Source organism: Podarcis bocagei, assembly GCF_964188305.1.
Source record: "Podarcis bocagei genome assembly, chromosome: 13".
NCBI classification, from domain to species: Eukaryota; Metazoa; Chordata; class Lepidosauria; order Squamata; family Lacertidae; genus Podarcis; species Podarcis bocagei.
This window is the reverse complement of record NC_138138.1, coordinates 14,761,929-14,778,860: the sequence shown is the minus strand read 5'-3', so window position 1 is coordinate 14,778,860 and position 16,932 is coordinate 14,761,929. Positions and strand designations below refer to the sequence as shown.

Here is a 16,932-nt window from a genome sequence, read left to right as displayed (position 1 = left end):
CATAATAAAATAAAACTGCAATCAGAAATTGTAAACAGAGTACAGTGGTATCTCGGGTTAAGTACTTAATTCGTTCCGGAGGTCCGTACTTAACCTGAAACACCACTTTAGCTAATGGGGCCTCCTGCTGCTGCCGCGCCGCCCGAGCACGATTTCTGTTCTCATCCTGAAGCAAAGTTCTTAACCTGAAGCACTATTTCTGGGTTAGCGGAGTCTGTAACCTGAAGCATATGTAACCTGAAGTGTATGTAACCTGAAGCGTATGTAACCCGAGGTACCACTGTAGAACAATATTCGGATATACCATTCAAGTCTTAAAACATGGCAACATGAAATGCTGCAACTGTAAATGTCCTGACTTAGAGCAGAATTAGAAATCTCTGCCCTGGTTTCTATGTCACAGAAAAAAGGGAAGCATGAGGAGTCAGAGAAAATTGATGGGGCTGGGGGGAACAAGTATGCAGTAGCTTCCAGGACCCCCAAGCTCACATCTCAATTTTAACTCTAACCTCCCAAATCGGGCCACTTTGGATTTTTCATGTCTTGTGTGTTACTTATTCCACTGTCTCACTGTCTAGACCTGCCTCTTCACACACATCAAAGGCAGATCTAGGGGAGCATGATCAGTTTGGTACCACCAGCAACGACTTCCAAAGGAAGATCTTGGCATTGCACAGGGCGCCACTGAAATTTGAGATGCTAAGGTCTGCCACTGTGCCCGCACAAAAACACACACCTTCCCTGTTGGCCTTATAACTTTCTGTGCACATCTTTTCTTTTTCCTCTCTTGTTGGAAGATGCTTGTGGCCCTGCTGGTTTTGGATTTTGGGTGTGTGTGGAGTTTAGGCAAAATCGTGACCTATGTGTTGGTTGCAGTCCCCCAGCTGAAGATCAAGGATGCAGAGGGGTTGGGGAGGCCCAGGGAAAGGCCAAAGTCAATTCTCAGTGTAGCACTGCGGTTCCTCAATAACAGGAAACCTGATTTGGTATGGATCCCATTGTAAGCCATTGGAAAGTTTAAATGTGTTAGATATGGTGTGGTGAACCAGTGGCCCTCCAGATAGGACTACAACTCCTATTGTTCCTTCCTTCTGGTGTTGCTAGCTGAGGCTGATGGGAGTTGAAGTCCAACAACATCTGGAGTGCCAGAGGTTCCTTGCTCTTCGCCTAGATAACCTTCCCATGTACTCTAGCTTAACAACTCCATATTTCAGTGCTAATTTCATTGACCCCTGGATATGAAACTCTTCACTGTTTGCTTTTCTTCTAGCACTCATCTTTTTTGTGTCTGCTGCTCTTTCTTTCTTTCTTTCTTTCTTTCTTTCCTTCCTTCCTTCCTTCCTTCCTTCCTTCCTTCCTTCCTTCCTTCCTTCCTTCCTAACTTTTGCATGGAGGACTGGGTAGCAGCTGTGATAGCAAATATAACCTTGCAAACCTTGTTGCAAATCACTTTGAAATTACCGGTGGAAGGTGATGGAAGAAGTTTGCAAATAAATAAAGCTGTAATCTTAACCCCTCTTACCTGGAAGGAAGCCCAACTGAATTCAGCAGGAGTTTTTAGAGCAGACATGGTTAGGATTGCAATGTACGTCTCAATGTACAGAAGTTCCAAGTTCTTAATGCTGTTTGCAGGCAGGCAAACAGCAGGGTAAAGTTGCTGCCTCCATGCCCTGCTTATGAGGTTTCCTTGTTGCATCTAGTTGTCCACCACTGGAAAATGATGGCTGGATCTGATCTAACATGTTGCTATAATCCTGAGCTACACACAATTCACTGCCACAAGACCTATTGATGACAACTAATTTAGGCTGCTTCTGGATGACCTATTTATTGAACATTCGACCTGATTTGTTTGCAGGGAGATTAGGTGATGTTGGCCATTTAATGAGCATTCTTTCTTGTTTCCTTTATGGGGAGGTTAGATGACATTGTGCCAAAGCAAAGCAAAAACTTCTACGTTCAGAAGCTAGCTAGTTAGCTAGCTGGGGTAGGGGGGCATGTTGGGGAGGCAGCATGATGGGGGCTGGCATCATTCCCTACTGAGAGCTTCATCACTGAAATCTTACTGACACCACTTGATTTATCAAAGCAATTCTTGCATTCTTAAGGAAGGAAGAAACTGTTGGTTTGAAACCACAGGACTTGGCGCACACACACCCCACCATGGTTTTTAGGGGAGCTGTTATGCAAGCAGTACTTTGCTTTGCACCAAATCCTCCCACGAAACACACTTGAGAAATAGCTTGTCTTTCTTGCAAAGAATAGAGACATGTTAATGGGTTTATTTTTAGTATAGGTTGTTAGATATATCAATATTCCAACTAGAACCTAAGGGGGAGGATAGTACATGCTTTGTGTCTCAAAAACCACATTTCTCATACTGGTTATCCTCCGGCCCTGCCCCACTTAAAAACATTTGCAAACCATTCTTTCTCTTCTACGTTTGGGTCTCCTGATCTTTTTTTCACATCTTTTTCACTGGAAACAGTTTTTAAAAAATCTCTTTTTCTCTCAACATATGGAGTTGCCAAGCCACTTGACTACAGAATGAATCCTGGAGTTTGTTTGGGTTTCTCTCTCTTTCTGAAATGTGTTTGGCTCAGCCTTCCGCGAACAGTGCAAAGATGCAAGGGAATTAAGAGGAGAGAGCAGTGGAGACTTATAGACAGCCAAACAGAACTGAACGGCTCCTGGCTCCTTTTAACAAGAGGGATTCCCCCCGCCCCACCAGTAGCTCTGCTAGGAAATGACAGCTGGCAGCCTTGGATCTCAACAACCCCCTCCCCCAATGGGGCAGAGGCTGGAGATTCAGAGGGCAGAACATCTGTGGAACTTTCTGGCAGAATTCAGAGCCTTGGCTCCCTTCCCTGTGCAAAGTGGCCTTTTTGCAAAATCTAGTTGTTGTCCAGAGATCTAGGCTTTTGGTAGGAGAGTCATTTCCTCCTACGCCAACAAATGCGAGTTAGCCCCTTGATTTCCATGCCTCTGATAGCTGAGGTCCATTTTTGGAAATTAAAATTGGAATTACCCTTTACTCTTTCACTCCGAAAGGTCAAGCACTATGCAAAAGGCATAGCCCTTAGAGGATTCCCAACTTCTTTGTTTCTTTGTGTGTCACTGTTCTGGGGATGCTTGAAAGGAGGCAAACTCAGATCAGTGACCCATACAGAGACCCAACAGGCAGTATCCTTCAAAGGCAGGTGATTTTTCCGTATCTCTGCATCAGATCAAAATTATCAGGTCATTCATTTCTTCTGGATTCTGAAGAGCTATGGCAGAATCACCCAACCCAAAGCAGGCTAATTGAAGAAGGCTAGGCCTGGTCAAGGGATGCGGGTGGCGCTGTGGGTTAAATCACAGAGCCTAGGACTTGCCGATCAGAAGGTCAGCGGTTCGAATCCCCGTGATGGGGTGAGCTCCCGTTGCTCGGTCCCTGCTCCTGCCAACCTAGTACTTTGAAAGCACGTCAAAGTGCAAGTAGATAAATAGGTACCGCTCCAGTGGGAAGGTAAACGGTGTTTCCATGCGCTGTTCTGGTTCACCAGAAGCGGCTTAGTCATGCTGGCCACATGACCCGGAAGCTGTACACCGGCTCCCTCGGCCTTTAAAGTGAGATGAGCGCCACAACCCCAGAGTTGGTCACGACTGGACCTAATGGTCAGGGGTCCCTTTACCTTTTTAGGCCTGGTCAATAAATGAGACAGATATGCAGAAGTCTGTAAGGAGGTGTTTGGGAGTCACACAAATATTTTATTAATATGTCATTGGGAGTACATTTCTTCATGGCACACAGTTTATGGCTTAAGGCCAAACTAGATTGAGATGTGAAAGATCCAGGATTAGATCTCCTAACATTTCTACCTCCGTTTTTTCCTTAAAAGAAGTTTAAACTTCAGGGCCCCTAAAGCAGAGTTTGGGGATCTTCCTGAAGAAGGAGCAATATCTGTCCCAGCCTGGGCATTGTTCAAAAAGGGTGATATTAATACAGAAATAAAAATGGCATCTAATGCCATCTAGTTGGTATCTTGGGGTACAAAACTTGATGGGCTACACCCATGCCATATATTTAAAGCACACGGCTTTACTCAAAGAATCCTGGGAACTGCAGTTTGTTAAGAGTGCTGGGAAGTGAAATGTGTGGTAAACTACAATTCCCAGGGTTCTGTGGGGAAATCCACGTGCCTTAAATGTGCTTTATATGTATGGTGTGAATGTGACCTTGGGAATCCAGGCGCAAGAGACTGCCTCTGCCTTTGAGGAAACATTAGCAAGGCACTATTGAGAATGGGGTATTGTTAGTATAGGCACTGTAAAAGACTTGAGTGAGGCACAGGCTCATGATACAGATTTGGATGAAATTTGCATATATGTCTCCTTCCCTGTTCCATCCAATTACAGAGTGTGCCTCTGGGCAAATTAAGATGGTGGATAACTCAAGTCTTATGATAAAACAACAGCTTCTTAAAAAGATCAAGTTTTTAAAAAGGGGAAGATGCAAGAAATCTGGGGTCTGCCACAAAAGATTTTGTGTTCTACCTTCCTCTCCTGCCCAACAACACCCTTGATTGTGAAGATTCTCTCCCAAAAACAGACCCTCCAAGTGTCTCCCTTTTCCAGGGACAGCCCTGGATTTACAAAAGCCATCCTGGTTTCTGATTTGATCCCGGAATGTGCCACTTTTCCTTAGGACATGCTTAATTTCATTGGAGAAATGTTGGAGGGTATGGCGTTATGAGCCAAGGAGATAAGTAACTATACAAGTAGCTATACAACCCTTAGAAGACATCTGAAGGCAGCCCTATATTGGAAAGTTTCTTAATGTTTAATTATGTCTTTATATATGTTGGAAGCTGCCCAGAGTGGCTGGGGCAACCCATTCAGATGGACGAATAATAATAATAATAATAATAGGATGTCCCTATTTTCATTGGAGTAATTTTGGGAGGAATGCTAATGTCTCCCACACGCTTTCCACTCAGAAAGTTTCACCTGTAAATGTTTCCAATCTACTCTTCTCCCACCCCCACCTTCAACCCTCTTTAGCAGATTCCATTAAACTCTCTGCTGTAGGTGTATGCAAGTGTTAAACTAGATTAAATGGGAGGCATGTAGAATATCTCATCCATAATGAATAAGATAATCACTCAGCCACGATGGAAGCAAAGGTAGAATTGCTTCTGGTGGTGGATTGCTGGCTGGGGCAGGGTGGGTGGGGGCAGCGCAAGGTGCTGAGCAAGTGTGATGCACAGCTGACTGCAGCGGGTGGGCGGTTAAAACCGCAGGTTGTCCTTTGTGATTTTCAGTCCCCCCCCACCCGCCTCCAGGTGGTAGCTAACTCCAGAACAAAATCTTTGCATTGCCTAGATAAGCAAGTGGGAAGATTGATCAGGCTGGGCATGGCAGGATTCTGTTCAGATTCCTCACTGTGCATGGTACCATTTTTGTGTCCCAAACACTTTGACAATCCTTTTCCTTGTGACAGCTGCCCTATGGATTTTTTTTGGGAGGGGTGTGTGGGCTGCACAGGCCTCCATCCCACAGAATGTGAAATTGTTAAGTTGTGGGTGAACCTATCAGACGACACAACGATTCGTCAAACAGCTCTTGTTTATTCACAGGCCAGAACAGAACTGGGCTGAAGGGTTCAGCCAGCCTGCTTATATAGAGCTCCACTAGAACGCAACAGTAATCACTTTCTGTAACTATCCAATCACTGAACGTCACTTTCAATCCCTTATTTGCATATGTGGACCTGAGTGAAAACTATCTACAGTATCCCCCTGCTGGCACAGGGTGAGAACTTCAGTACATAACAGAAATGATAAGGTAAAGGGACCCCTGACCATTAGGTCCAGTCGTGACCGACTCTGGGGTTGCAGCGCTCATCTCGCTTTACTGGCCGAGGGAGCCGGCGTACAGCTTCCGGGTCATGTGGCCAGCAGGACTAAGCCGCTTCTGGCGAACCAGAGCAGCGCACGGAAACGCCATTTACCCTCCCGCCAGAGTGGTACCTATTTATCTACTTGCACTTTGACGTGCTTTCGAACTGCTAGGTTGGCAGGAGCAGGGACCGAGCAACGGGAGCTCACTCCGTCACAGGGATTCAAACAGCCGACCTTCTGATCGGCAAGCCCTAGGCTCTGTGGTTTAACCCACAGCGCCACCCACGTCCCAACAGAAATCATAATGAAGTGGAAATGCTTCTGGGCATGTACTGAGATTGCTTCCATACTAGCTAATTAGTCTGGAATTGCCATGCTTCGTTCACTCACTGTTTACAAAGAATGCATTTGACGTTGTTGCAAAACAACTGCATCCCAGTGTTCATAGGAGCCAACTCCTAGGGGCTGAGGTCCCTTTCCCCCCAATAAAATATTTGAGGTGGCCGAGCTTCCCAAAAGTTGATGGGCATTGTCATTCAAATGGTGTGCATATGCTACATCTTGTGATTGGTTGTGCGAGGCAAGGGTTACCTGCCCCCAACATAGTTTATTCAAGTTGGCACCCCTGCCAATGTTGCTTCTCATCTTTTTCATATCTGATTTTTGTTGAAGTTGTTTGCAGTGAACTAGCAGCCTGTTCAGGAGTGAGAAAGCACTACTGTGGTTTTTCAAGAGACATTGTGTCTTTAATTAAAAGCTTCTGCCTCACATATTCCTGTTCAGCATGGCCGGGGGGAATTAGTGATGAACTGTGACTTCATTCGTCAGCTTCTGTTCCCTGTTTTGTGGGGAAGGATAATTACTGGTTTCTTTTCATTTTTGCTATGAGAGAAATGAACAGGAGACCAGTAATTAAAGACCCTCTCCTGAGAAAAAAGAAACGGTAATTAATCAGCAACACTGCACGGAACAAGAAGATAGAAAACAGACTGAATTTGCAAAGAGGAAATCGCTAAATAATGTTGCAGGGGATCTTTGATGAGCAGGAAAGGGATTCTGACTATGGGGAAAAGGCATTGCTGGGCAATATAGTGCTATATCAGGTGCTTTGTGGAATCCACATTTTAATTATGTTCTGTTGATTCTTTCTGTTGATTGAGGAAAAGCCTCAGCTTTGCTAAAGGGCTGTAATGTGGAAGAACTTAAGTGTCTAGAAACCAGCAGCTATGCAACTGAAATTATTGAGCAAGGCTTCTAAATCAATTTAAGCCTGCAATGTCCATCTGAATTCTGATCAGGCAGTATTTTTAATTCCCGTCATGTACAATTACTTTCCAAGATTTACCTGGTAGTCAAACGGTTTTTTAAATAAAAAAAGTCAGTTTACCAATTAATTGCATTTAATTAATTTGTTATAGTTCATTGTTTTGTGCAGGCTTTTTAATGTTGTTGGTGATGCTTTCGCTTTGTGAGCTACTCAGCAAACTCTTGTTATAGGGTGGCTATATAAATGTAATAAATAAATATCCCCTAGCTTCAAATCTGCAGCTCCCAAGAGCCAAACTAACAGTAACAGGGCAGCCAGATTTTTACTTGGGGAAGAGAGCTTTATAAGAGGTGTACACAATAAAAGTGTTGATTGATAGAACATAAATAAAACCCACCAAACTGTTAAAAATGAATAAAACACAGATGGAATCTGTAACACAGAAAGCAGAATAATGAATGTCCACTTGCATTTGGTATTTATGTGTCTGCCATATACATGTAGAAAATGTATGCAGGGAAACTAATGTTTTACCCCAAAAGAGACTCACAGGTGAAGAGAGCTATGTTTTCTCCCTTCTCTTCCCCTGCCTGCTTTTGCTGCTCTCTGTCAATTTGGGCACCTTTTGCTCAGCGCCTGTGCCAAAACTGGATTTGGCCGAGGATAATACTTCCTGAACTGACAGCAGGCAGCAAGGTCAGGTCAGGAAGCGTTCAGCTCATGGCTCATTTGAAGCAATAGTTAGACCCCACCTTTTTTGTTTTAAGTGAATATAGTAGACACGGAGCACTTCCAGACTGTCACTATTTTCAGGTGGGATTTGATCACATACTGTGATCCATGTGATATGACAGACACATATCAGTGTCTGTCTGATATGTAACTGGAGGAAGTTACAAAAAGTCAGTGGCGCCATACTGAGGACTCATTTCTGCCATTGTGTAGAACGGACCTCTGGATCCCTTCTGTGCATTGAAAGTATACATGACTAAAGTCTCCAGGCTGGTGTATATACTTTGAATGCATATAGGGACTGTGCAGTCTAGTGAAAATACCTAAGTCACAGGTGGACCTGCCATAACAATCTTGCTTCAGTTTCTTTCTTTCTTTCTTTATTTCACAACACTTATATGCTGCTTGATTGTAATAATAAAAAACCCCAAGGCAGTTTCCTTTATGAACAAAGTCCTGGTACAAGTGATCCCCAATCACTTACGTCTCTCCAATTGTGGTTCATTGTCTATTTATTCTTACTCGCTGCTTTCTTCCTTTTTTTAAACCAGTTTGCCATTCCGTAAGCAGAGTTGCCCTCTTATTCCATGCCTGCTTAATTTACATAGGGAAAGCATTGCACTTGGGGAAAAGTCTTTTGAAAGTCCAAGTACGCGAGATATATGCTTAAAGATATTTGCATTCAGGGTTGTTATCTTAAATGACAATAGCTCCTGGCTGACAAGAGAGTTCATGGCATTTCAATCAGATAGCCCAATTCTTACTGCTTTTTCTTGGCCGGTCCACTAGCCACTACTTGCTTGTAGGGAACTCTGTATGCTGCCTTACTCAGCACACCAGATATACAAGTCCTTCTGGGTTGCCATATGTCATCTTTCCCCAGGACGTGTCCTCTTCGTGGGTATGTAAAATGAGAGTCGTAGCAATCCATAGTTAGAAGCAGAAGTCGGCAAATGTGTCCTCTTTTTTGCTCTTTAAAATATGGCAATCCAATTTGCTTCCACACAGCTGATTATCCTGGCATGGGGCAAAGATGAGTCGAAACTATTTGGCCTTGCTAGGGTTCCTTCACCTCTCTTCTACCCCATTTTAGCCCCCCCCCCCCTTGAATCTATATAGAATTAAGGTTTGAAGCACATTTATTACAAGATGCTAAAGTGGATGCACAAATCAGTCCACAGCAAGAGTTAAAGCACATTCCTTCTATTGGAGTGTTCAGTGAAAGTGTCATACCCTTCAGTCATCTTTTTGATTGCAGCTAAATATGTTGATCCCTTGATGTCTCTCCCTGGAAATCTTATTTTTCAGTCCTTGAAATGCTCTTGTAATTTCACCCTGCGTTTTCCTTCCTTTTCTCTCCCCCCCCCCTCCTCCCACCTTAAAGAAAGGAGAGAGCGCACAACAGAGAAACCAGAACTGGCCCTAATGTTTGAGTCACCTTCACATCCAACCTTAGTCACTCCCTCCTCTTCCCTCTCCCTTCCTTTCCTCCATCGCACAGCCAAAAATTGCATTATCCCAATTTGCTGCAGCAGCATTTGAGCAGGGGTTACTTTGAGCCAGGGCTCAACCCCAGAAGCTTTTAACCTGCTACATCCAGGCCTTCTGAGAACTTTTTTTGGACTCGACTGTTCAGTACTCACCCTTCCTCCCAACAGCACATAGCTCTGCCCTGTATATGTAGTTATTTCCCCATCTCAATGGATCTTACAAGTCCATCGCTTTTTTCACTTGATGCGATTTGGTCCAGGAAAACACGCAGTAAATTCTGTTGGCAGTACATTCTGGACTGAGGGAAAGGAGGACTTTGCAAAATATAGCATTGACTGACAGAATTTAGTGCCACAAGATGTGATGAGAACTACCCACTTAGAAAGCTTTAAGAGAGATCAGACAAATTTATAGAGGACAGGTCTGCCAGCAGTTTATTCTCCGTAATAGACAAATGGAACCTGCATGTTCAAAGGTGATATACTTGGGCAGATGGACAAGAGCCAGTGTGGTGTAGTGGTTAAGAGCGGTGGACTTGTAATCTGGTGAACCGGGTTTGCTTCCCTGCTCCTCTACATGCAGCTGCTGGGTGACCTTGGGCTAGTCACAATTCTTGATGTCTCTCGGCCTCACTCACCTCACAGAGTGTTTGTTGTGGGGGAGGAAGGGAAAGGAGAATGTTAGCCGCTTTGAGTCTCCTTCGGGTAGTGATAAAGCGGGATATTAAATCCAAACTCTTCTACTCTTCTTCTTTTGGTTTGATAAGTGGGAGTTTTTCCAGATAGCCATCTAGAATAGGAAAACCGCTATGTGCATAGTTAATTTCCTCTGAAAGAGAGAGAGAGAGAGAACATTGCAGCAGCTTAAGCCAAGCCAATATAGAAATCCATTATCAGAGATGTATGGAGGGAGTATGCTTAATCAAAAGATGAGGGAATTGCACTTTGCACATGCCTAGGGGTGTGCATTCATAGAACATGAAGCTGAAAGGGACCATAAGGATCATCTGCTCCAGTGTCTCCCAAACTTTGATCTCCAGCTGTTTTTGGAGTACAGTTCCCATCATCCCTGACCACTGGTCTTGCTAGCTAGGGGTGGTGGGAACTGTATTCCAAAAACATCTGGAAACCCAAGTTTGGGAAACGCCAATCTAGTCCAACCCCCTGCAATGCAGGAATATGCATCTGTCCCATATGGGGATCAAACCTGCAACCTGGTGTTCTCAATACCACACTCTAACCAAATGAGCTATCCAGGCCATTGTATTATCGTATTTTTCGCTCTATAGGATGCACTTTTCCCCCTCCAAAAATTAAGGGGAAATGTGTGTGCGTCCTATGGAGCGAGTGCAGGCTCCTTGGCTACAGCGATAGCAAAGCGAAGCCTCCGAAGCGCAGAGGGAGTGCTCTCTCCGCGCTCCGGAGGCTTCGCGTTGCTTTCCCTGAAGCCTGGAGAGCGAGAGGGGTTGGTGCGCACCGACCCCTCTTGCTCTCCAGGCTTCAGGGATAGCCGCCTGAAGCCTTCAGAGCGCAGCATGAGTTCCCGCTGCCGTCTGGAGGCTTCAGATTCCTTTCGCTGAAGCCAGGAGAGCAAGACTCTCCTGGCTTCAGCAGAGAGGGAGAGCTGCGCAGCGCCCCTTCAGCCAAGCGGGAGGAGAAATAGAAGGGGCTCCCTTTCTCCTGCCGCTTCGCTGAAGGGGCACTGAGCAGAGAGGGGGAGAATTTTTTTTCTTCTTCTCCCCCTCTAAAGCGTCCTATGGTCGGGTGCATCCTATAGAGCGAAAAATACGGTATTATTATTTCATTGGAACATAAGAAGCTGCCTTCTACTGAGTCAGCCCACTGGTCCATCTAGCTCAGCATCACCATCGTCAACTGGCAGTAGGTTTTAGGCAGAAGTATTAGCCCTATCTGGAGAAATTGGGTTCAGGATGGGACATGACTAAAAGCTGTGGCCTTAGAGAAGACATGGAGAAGGGATATGGAAAAAATATCTTGAGTGACCAAAACTGGGGTCTTAACAGACATGCTAAGACACAAAAAGGGAGAGGTTGACTAGTTTTGGACCCTCAGCAAGACTTCAGGGGTATGAACATGGGACGTTTTGCATGAAAAGCATGTGTTCTACCACTGAGCTACAACTCTTCCCCCATAAATGCCAAGTCCAAACCCAGGTGAAAACAGTTTTTGAAGCCCAAACCTGTCTTGTAAAAATGTTCAGTACAGTGTATTAAGTAAACTGGAAATACTGTATGCCTACCTCCTGCTTGTCTTGAAAATGCCCCCAGCATCCCATCCTCAGCTATTGGCTGAGTTGCTCTGATGCCATGGAATGATCACAAGCATGTTAATTTTCTTGGGGGAAAGTGTGATAATAGAATATTAGAAGTGCACTGAAGTGGGCCCAGAATTCCAGCATTGGCTATGGGTGCCCATTACTTTAAGGTGAGGGGTTTTACAAAGGAGGGGAGGGTGAATTATCTCATCCTAAGCCCTGATGGTCTCTTCCTGGGACTGAGGGCGGAAGAATACTATGCATTTCTCTGTTGTTTCTGAACTGAGGTTTTTTGTTTGTTTTAATCACTTCTTCTACTATTGGAAGTGGAAAAGGGCAGGTTTAGATATACTCAAAAGCATGCCTAAATTTTTTTCCAGTTTGGGTGTGGAACAACCCCTTTTTGGCCAAAGGAAGAAATGAATGTGATCAAGCGCAGTAACATATACTTGGTTTGGAAGGAATATTGCAGAACAACCCCTGTCAGTACTGGTTAGCCCAGCCTTTTGCCCTCTGGATGTTGCTGGACTCCAACTCCCATCAGCTCCAGCCAGCACAGCCAGTGGTTGAGGATGATGGGAGCTGTAGTCCGGCAGCTTCTGGAGGACAGCTGCTGGGGAAAGGCTGGTGTAACTGATACACTTAAAATAAATGCCAGGGAAGAACCTGAGAATGTGACCTCACATGGTCTCTCTTTGTTTCCATCAGGTTATACATCTGGCCCAGGTGAGCTTCCTTGTCCATGCCTTTGGCTCAGCCTTCACCTTGGACCTTGAGTTGAACCAGTAAGTATTCTCTGCATCTTTCCTTCAGATTCAGATATGGGTGTTCCCGTGTGTGTGTGTGTGTGTGTGTTTGTGTGTGTGGCTGGTGAATGGGAGCAGTCTCCAGGGCCATAGAACACCGGTCCTGAGGGACCTGCATTGGCTCCCAGTACGTTTCTGAGCAAAATTCAAAGTGTTGGTGCTGACCTTTAAAGCGCTAAATGGCTTCGGCCCTGTATACCTGAAGGAGCGTCTCCACCCCTATCAGTCAACCCGGACACTGAGGTCCAGCTCTGAGGGCCTTCTGGCGGTTCCCTCATTGCAAGAAGTGAGGTGACAGGGAATCAGGCAGAGGGGCCTTCTCGGTTGTGGCGCTCACCCTATGAAACACCCTTCCATCAGATGTCAAGCAAATAAGTAACTATACAACTTTTTGAAGACATCTGAATGTGGTCCTGTATAGTGAAGTTTAATGTACTGTTTTATTATGTTTTTGTATATGCTGGAAGCCACCCAGAGTGGCTGGGGCAAATCCAGTCAGATGGGTGTGAAATAATAATAATAATAATAATAATAATAATAATAATAATAATAATAATAATAATGGCTAGTCAGTTCTGTGGCCATGAATATATTTGTTCCAGGCAGATAGTGAGAGGGCTTAAAACCAAAGTCAATTGCTGGAATGTACAGCTTCAGAATAAGGTAAGGGGGAGGGAAAGGTCTTCTACAGGTTTCTTTAAAAGCCCTGATCAGAACAGTTTTTTCATTAAAAAAAAATGAAGTTCAGGACCCTAAAGATATTATTAACTGTTCTGCATCCTTCCCACACACTACACTTGTGATCTGTGGACAAGATTTTGAGAACCCATGAAGAATTCACTGCTAGAAGGTACTTATTTTATTCATGTAACAAAATTTATGTACCACTTGATGGCAATAAAACCTCTGACCTCTTAAGATATGGCGGCCTTTAGATCAGAGGTGGGTTTTTAAAATCATAGAATCATAGAATCATAGAGTTGGAAGAGACCACAACAGCCATCGAGTCCAACCCCCTGCCAAGCAGGAAACACCATCAGAGCACTCCTGACATATGGTTGTCAAGCCTCTGCTTAAAGACCTCCAAAGTAGGAGACTCCACCACACTCCTTGGCAGCAAATTCCACTGTCGAACAGCTCTTACTGTCAGGAAGTTCTTCCTAATGTTTAGGTGGAATCTTCTTTCTTGTAGTTTGGATCCATTGCTCCGTGTCCGCTTCTCTGGAGCAGCAGAAAACAACTTTCTCCCTCCTCTATGTGACATCCTTTTATATATTTGAACATGGCTATCATATCACCCCTTAACCTCCTCTTCTCCAGGCTAAACATGCCCAGCTCCCTTAGCCGTTCCTCATAAGGCATCGTTTCCAGGCCTTTGACCATTTTGGTTGCCCTCCTCTGGACACGTTCCAGTTCAGATTCACAATGGACAAGTCCATCAATTAACCACACAGCAAAATTGTACTGTGCTTCCATGTCCACAGATGGTCTAGCAGCAGATGCAAGGGCAGTCTGCAGAAAAATTAGTTCTGTTCACCATGCTCTGCTTTGTGCGCTTCCAGAGGTGTCCACCACTATATGTGAAAACAGAATGCTGGATTAAGTTGACTTAGATCTGAGCATGCAAAGTATTTCTTGGACTATGGTGGTAACTGAGGCTTTGGACATGTGTCTCTCAGCATGTGAAAAATGCCTGCTTCTTCCCACTGTGTAACTACAGCTGAACCCAATGCACCTGAGAGTCACTTTACACCTCTGTTTAGAAATTAATCCTTTTACATACCAGTCGAACTTAGAGAGTGGAAGCTACAGAAGTGCAGTAGTTGCATCTGAACTTATTGTGGGAATAGACCTAAGACTTTAATTGATTCCTGTGGATGACGTTTCTTTTTTTTCTTTCTTTTACATGTATTTTTTATTAAATTTTCTATTTTACAATTTAAAATACTCATTTTACATCCGTAAGATATGAGTGATTTCCCTTCTTCTCTTTCCATGGTTCATTTTACATATCATAAATCCCTGCATATTTTACAAAAACTATACCATTCAGTTTCTATTATTGCATCCATCAAAACTAGTTTACACTGTTGAATTTATCTTGATGCTGCCAGCATTTTCAGCTGTGCACAATTATTTCCCATATATTCAATAAACGTTTTCCAATCTTCCAGATGACTTGGGACTGAGGATGTGATTTCTGTCTATCTGGACATCTCATTTTATGGTTTTATGGCCCCTTAAAGACTAACAAAGTTCTTGTGGCATAAAATGACCTAACCCACTTCATCAGGTGTATGAAACAGCTGACATGTATATGGATGGATGGATGGATGGGGACAAGACTAGGGTTTCCCAAACTTGAGTCTCCAGCTGTTTTTGGACTACAACTCCCACCATTCCTAGCTAGCAAGTCAGGGATAATGGCAATTCTAGTACAAAAACAACAGGACACCCAAGTTTGGGAAACCCTGGACTAGAGAGAGAGTTAATAGTGGAGTCAAATAGCTATGAAATGCAAGAGGGGCTGTGTGTGACAGTTCAGCAGAAAGCTTCAATGTATACAAGATAAGTGTATACATTGCCTTTTCTCAACAACAGTAATTGGTGACAGCGCAACCATCCAAGCTTTGCTATGTTAATTAACACCTGTAGTGGGACAGAAAACCATTGTTTCAATTCAAGCTCTTGGTTTTTTTAAAAAACTGGGCCTGGGATAAACAATGTACTAGCTCTGATTGTACAGAATGCCAAGCTTGTCTTTGCACTGGAAGTCTCATGAGCGGGGCTGCCACTTGTCGACGTGTGAGGTGGTGTGCAAGGGAACGGATGTGCGTGCGCTTGTCTTCTTAGCGCATGACTGCCGCCCAGTGTGACAGGATAGGAGCCGCAGTGAATGTGTACCTGTGTGCTGATTGTGTATTCCTCAGGCCGTGCCAAGGTATGTGCGGCAAGATGTGCGCATGGGTGCGGTCGTCCTACTGCTTGTGTATGCATGAGGGAGTTTGTCATGGGAGGCTTGCTTCATGAGAGGGAGAGCCACTGCAAGTTTACACCAGCACTATCCCATACTTCTTTATGGGGCTGCTTTGGAGTAAACTGGGTGTGGGTTGCATCCCTCAGCTGGTTACGGCATTGAGAAAATGGAAGCGGAGAGACAGAAACGTTCTGTGCAACGCTCTTTCCATGTTGGAGAATCCTGATGTTAGCTGAAGCACAAAGAAGGTATTGTTATAGGCCGCCCCAGTCTCTGCCGAGTGATAGCAAGAAATCCCTGGGACCTTGGCACTTAACCAGGGTTTGTGTTCCTTTGGAAAGAGATGAAGCGGAGACTAGTATCTTTAAGAAATATGGTTTATTTTACACACATTTACACCTGAAGCCGTCCATGGAGTGGGTGCAGAACCAGTGTGGTGTAGTGGTTAAGAGCGGTAGACTCGTAATCTGGTGAGCCAGGTTCGCTTCCCCGCTCCTCCACATGCAGCTGCTGGGTGACCTTGGGCTAGTCACACTTCTCTGAAGTCTCTCAGCCTCACAGAGTGTTTGTTGTGGGGGAGGAAGGGAAAGGAGAATGTTAGCCGCTTTGATACTCCTTCGGGTAGTGATAAAGCGGGATATCAAATCCAAACACCAAGAGTGTCCCTCATTGGTCCTCTCCCTTTGCCCCTCTGTCTGGCAAAAAAACAAGCTCTGATTAAACCCCAGCACCCAAGAATCTAGAGGGGAAAGTCTGGCACCCAGGGATCTGGGGGATCCCTGCTCTCCCACTAACCCATGACACATGTAAAGGGGGGGTGGGAACAGTACCTGATTGCTGAAGCAAAATCTAAACTGCCAGGAACTTGTATCTTCTGGCCTGGCTTGTTCCTGACTGTATTTTTGCAGGTATTCCTGGAAGTTGTGTATGCGATTATGGGTGTAGATATGGGCGGTGGAATATAAACCATGTTGGTGCATGTATTTATGAATGCAAAATGCGAATGTGACTGAGAAAATTAAGGTGAGATAGTGCACCTGAGAGCTCGCCCATGTATTTTGTGACACTAGACGTGTGTCTCTGTGTGTATTATGAGTTTGTCTTAATTTATAGAGCATAGTTTTGTTTGTTTATTAAATTTGTATGCCGCCCTTCATCCGGAAATCTCAGGGCAGTCCACAGCCTAAAAATACAAAATAAAAGCAAATAATACAGGATAAGAACAAGAACAAAACAAATCCCCACTGTGTAACAGTGCTGGGACTGGGTGCACTGCAGTATGATCTGCACAGTGCTGTGAAGAAGTTTAGCTTTTTTTCCACAGTACTGTAGTCACCACATATGTATGAGTATATATATTTGTGGGAAGTTTCTTTCACCCTCTTCGGTGAGACAGCAGTGTCTGAATGCTGCGATTAGGTGAGTGCCCTTGAATATTTAATAGGGCATCTGGATTTCTGCCTCTCCCCTGCCATCCTGCAAGTAAATTAAGCTCAAGGCACC

The 16,932-nt window shown here is 44.5% G+C and overlaps 1 protein-coding gene across 6 annotated transcripts in view; it reads left to right on the top strand.

Moving 5' to 3' along the window:
- ADAM11 (ADAM metallopeptidase domain 11) overlaps positions 1-16,932 on the top strand; it is a gene marked incomplete at its 3' end in the record, with an annotated part of 82,535 nt that overhangs the window by 7,090 nt on the left and 58,513 nt on the right. For all 6 annotated transcript variants that reach the window (XR_014001261.1, XM_081166284.1, XM_081166283.1 and 3 more), the window contains one exon: positions 12,355-12,431. Coding sequence is in view for 5 of the 6 variants with exons in the window: in XM_081166284.1 (XP_081022410.1) it covers positions 12,355-12,431 (77 nt within the window). The remainder of the gene's footprint in view (positions 1-12,354; positions 12,432-16,932) is intronic.